The 3509-nt window shown below is 55.4% G+C and overlaps 1 protein-coding gene across 1 annotated transcript in view; it reads right to left on the bottom strand.

The window, feature by feature from the left end:
• The window catches only part of frmd4a (FERM domain containing 4A), a 79563-nt gene extending 77693 nt beyond the window's left edge, over window positions 1-1870 (bottom strand). The window contains exon 1 of the mRNA XM_078419378.1: window positions 1860-1870. Within this exon, the coding sequence (XP_078275504.1) occupies window positions 1860-1870 (11 nt within the window). The remainder of the gene's footprint in view (window positions 1-1859) is intronic.
• Between the last annotated feature and the right edge of the window lie 1639 nt (window positions 1871-3509).

Below are 3509 nucleotides of genomic sequence, written 5' to 3'. Positions count from 1 at the left end.
GAGAGGGAAAGGGAGGGAGGGAGAGATGGAGAAAAGAGACAGAGGGACCTCTACAAGATCACCCCCATATAATTTCATGTTCATAAGAGATAGGAGCAGAATGAGGCCACTCGGCCCACCACGTTTACTCCACCATTCAACCATGGCTGATCTATCTCTCTCTTTCTCAGCCCCATTCTCCTGCATTCCCCCCTAAACCCCAGGCACCCCTCATCCTCCTGCGCTCCAAGGAGTAGAGCCCCAACCTCTCCCAGTAGCTCAGGCCCCTCCAGTCCTGGCAACATCCTCGTAAATCCTCTCTGCGCCCTTTCCAACCTATAAATCAGAAGTTAAACTCAAGTTCAACAGGTGGAGCAAAGGGCAGATACAGAGTGCAGGATATAGTTCTCAGCATTGTCGCGCATCAGTTCCACAGACAAAGTCCAATGTCCGCAATGGGTAGAGGTGAATCGGACAGTACCCGAGCTTATGGAAGGGCCGTTCTCAGACTGAGGAAGGGTCCCGACCCAAAACGTCTTCTGTTCACCGTGAGAATAGCCATTGAGCTGTACAGCACGGCAACAGGCCCTTCAGCCCACCTTGTCCATACTGGGCCAGTCCCATTCACCTGCATTTGGCCCAAATCCCTCCAAAACCTTTGCATGATCATCACACATAAACAGGACACAAGGTGATGCAGGAACTCAACGGAAACCGTGGATGGACAGGTGACGTTTTGGGTTTCAAGCTGAAGAAGGTTCCCATCTGAAACGTCACCTATCCATGTTCTCCACAGATGCTGCCTGACCCGCTGAGTTACTCCAGCACTCTGTGAAACGTCACCTATCCATGTTCTCCACAGATGCTGCCTGACCCGCTGAGTTACTCCAGCACTCTGTGTCTGTCTCAGCGTTAACCTGTCCCAGAGCCGGGAGTCACAGATACGTCTACCCCAGAGGATGGCAGATGGTGTCTCTGGGGAAGGGGGCAAGACCTGACATGTCTCCCCCTCACTGACTCCCCTTTATCAAGACGCATCACAGCTCGGTTTGGGACCAGCTCCATCCAAGACCGCAAGAAATTGCCAGAGAATTGTGGACGCAGCCCAGACCATCACACAAACCAACCTCCCTCCCACTGACTCCATCTCCACCTCACGCTGCCTCGGCAAGGCCAGCAGCATCATCAAGGACCAGTCTCACCCCGGCCACTCCCTCTTCTCCCCTCTCCCATCGGGCAAGAGGTACAGAAGTGTGAAAACGCACACCTCCAGATTCAGGGACAGTTTCTTCCCGGCTGTTATCAGGCAACTGAACCATCCTCCCACAACCAGAGAGCAGTGCTGAACTACTATCCACCTCATTGGTGACCCTCGGACTATCCTTGATCGGACTTTACTGGCTTTACCTTGCGCTAAACGTTACTCCCTTATTGTGCACAGATGCACATAGCTAAGATTCACAGAGTCTCTTGCCCAGAGTAGGGGAATCGAGGACCAGAGGACATGGGTTCCAGGTGATGAGGACAGGATTTAATAGGAATCTGAGGGGTAACGTTTTCACACAAAGGGTGGCGGGTGTATGGAACGAGCTGCCGGAGGAGGTGGAATCCATGCGGACCAGCGATCCCCGCACACTAACACTACCCCACACACACCAGGGACGAGTTACATTTATACCAAGCCAATTAACCTACAAACCTGCACGCCTTTGGAGTGTGGGAGGAAACCGGAGCACCCGGAGAAAACCCACGTGGTCCCAGGGAGAACGTACAAACTCCGTACAGACAGCACCCGTAGTCAGGATGGAACCCGGGTCACTGGTGCTGTGAGGTAGCAGCTCTACCCGCTGCACCACCGTGCCACCCATCATTCTGCGTACCACCTTCGCATCACGGCCTGGTTCAGCAACTCAAACGCCCAAGAACAAAGGAGACTACAGAGAGTGGTGGGCACTGCCTGGCCCATCACACACTGACCGGCCCATCACACACTGACCGGCCCATCACACACTGACCGGCCCATCACACACTGACCGGCCCATCACACACTGACCGGCCCATCACACACTGACCGGCCCATCACACACTGACCGGCCCATCACACACTGACCGGCCCATCACACACTGACCGGCCCATCACACACTGACCGGCCCATCACACACTGACCGGCCCATCACACACTGACCGGCCCATCACACACTGACCGGCCCATCACACACTGACCGGCCCATCACACACTGACCGGCCCATCACACACTGACCGGCCCATCACACACTGACCGGCCCATCACACACTGACCGGCCCATCACACACTGACCGGCCCATCACACACTGACCGGCCCATCACACACTGACCGGCCCATCACACACTGACCGGCCCATCACACACTGACCGGCCCATCACACACTGACCGGCCCATCACACACTGACCGGCCCATCACACACTGACCGGCCCATCACCCATTCCTTCTCTCCTGAGATGCTGCCTGACCTGCTGTGTGTGTTTAGCTGAGGCTCTCTCCTCTCACACTCTGCCTACTCACTGGACCAACCTCTGCCGACCAGAGGGCGTTGGGGCTACAAGGCGTGCGGCTACAAGAGGAATACTCTCACCCAACAAGTGGTGTATTGTGATGGCAGCGGCCATCCATCCTGAACACAGATCCCCGTTTGTGTCTCTGTGCCCACAACATTCGGACTTCTTAGTTTAGCGCGGAAACAGGCCCTTCGGCCCACCGATTCCGCGCCGACCAGCGATCCCCGCACACTAACACTATCCTACACACACTGGGGACAATTTTTTAAAACATTTACCAAGCCAATTAACCTACAAACCTGCACGTCTTTGGAGTGTGGGAGGAGCACCCGGAGAAACCCCACCCAGGTCACGGGGAGAACGTACAAACTCCGTACAGACAGCACCCGTAGTCGGGATGGAACCCGGGTCTCCGGCGCTGTGAGGCAGCAACTCTGGCCACTTGTTCCAACACCTCACCTGTCCACCAACACCGACCTATCCCACTACCAACACACCTGTCTACCAACAACACACCTGTCCACCACACCGACCTATCCCACTACCAACACACCTGTCCACCAACACACCTGTCCACCACACCAACCTATCCCACTACCAACACACCTGTCCACCAACACCACACCTGTCCACCAACAGCTCACCTGTCCACCGACACCTGACCTATCCGGCACACCGACCTATCCCACTAGCACCTCACCTGTCCCGTTACCAACACACCTGTCCACCAACAACACACCTGTCCACCAACACCTCACCTGTCCATCACACCAACCTGTCCCACTAGCACCTCACCGGTCCCGTTACCAACACCTCACCTGTCCATCTCACCTGTCCACCGTGGGATGGTGAGGGTGTGGCAAGGTGAGTCAGTAATCGGAGCAAGTTACATGGACTGGGGCCGGCAGACAGTGAGCTGTCAAAGATGCCTCTTAAACATTTATTGTTAAATGTTTAATGACCAGTTTAATGTTGACTGGATGGCACAGCA

The sequence above is a fragment of the Rhinoraja longicauda genome, chromosome 23 (genome assembly GCF_053455715.1).
Source record: "Rhinoraja longicauda isolate Sanriku21f chromosome 23, sRhiLon1.1, whole genome shotgun sequence".
Taxonomy (NCBI): domain Eukaryota; kingdom Metazoa; phylum Chordata; class Chondrichthyes; order Rajiformes; family Arhynchobatidae; genus Rhinoraja; species Rhinoraja longicauda.
Note: the sequence above shows the minus strand (reverse complement) of the source record. Positions and strands in the feature narration are given on the sequence as shown.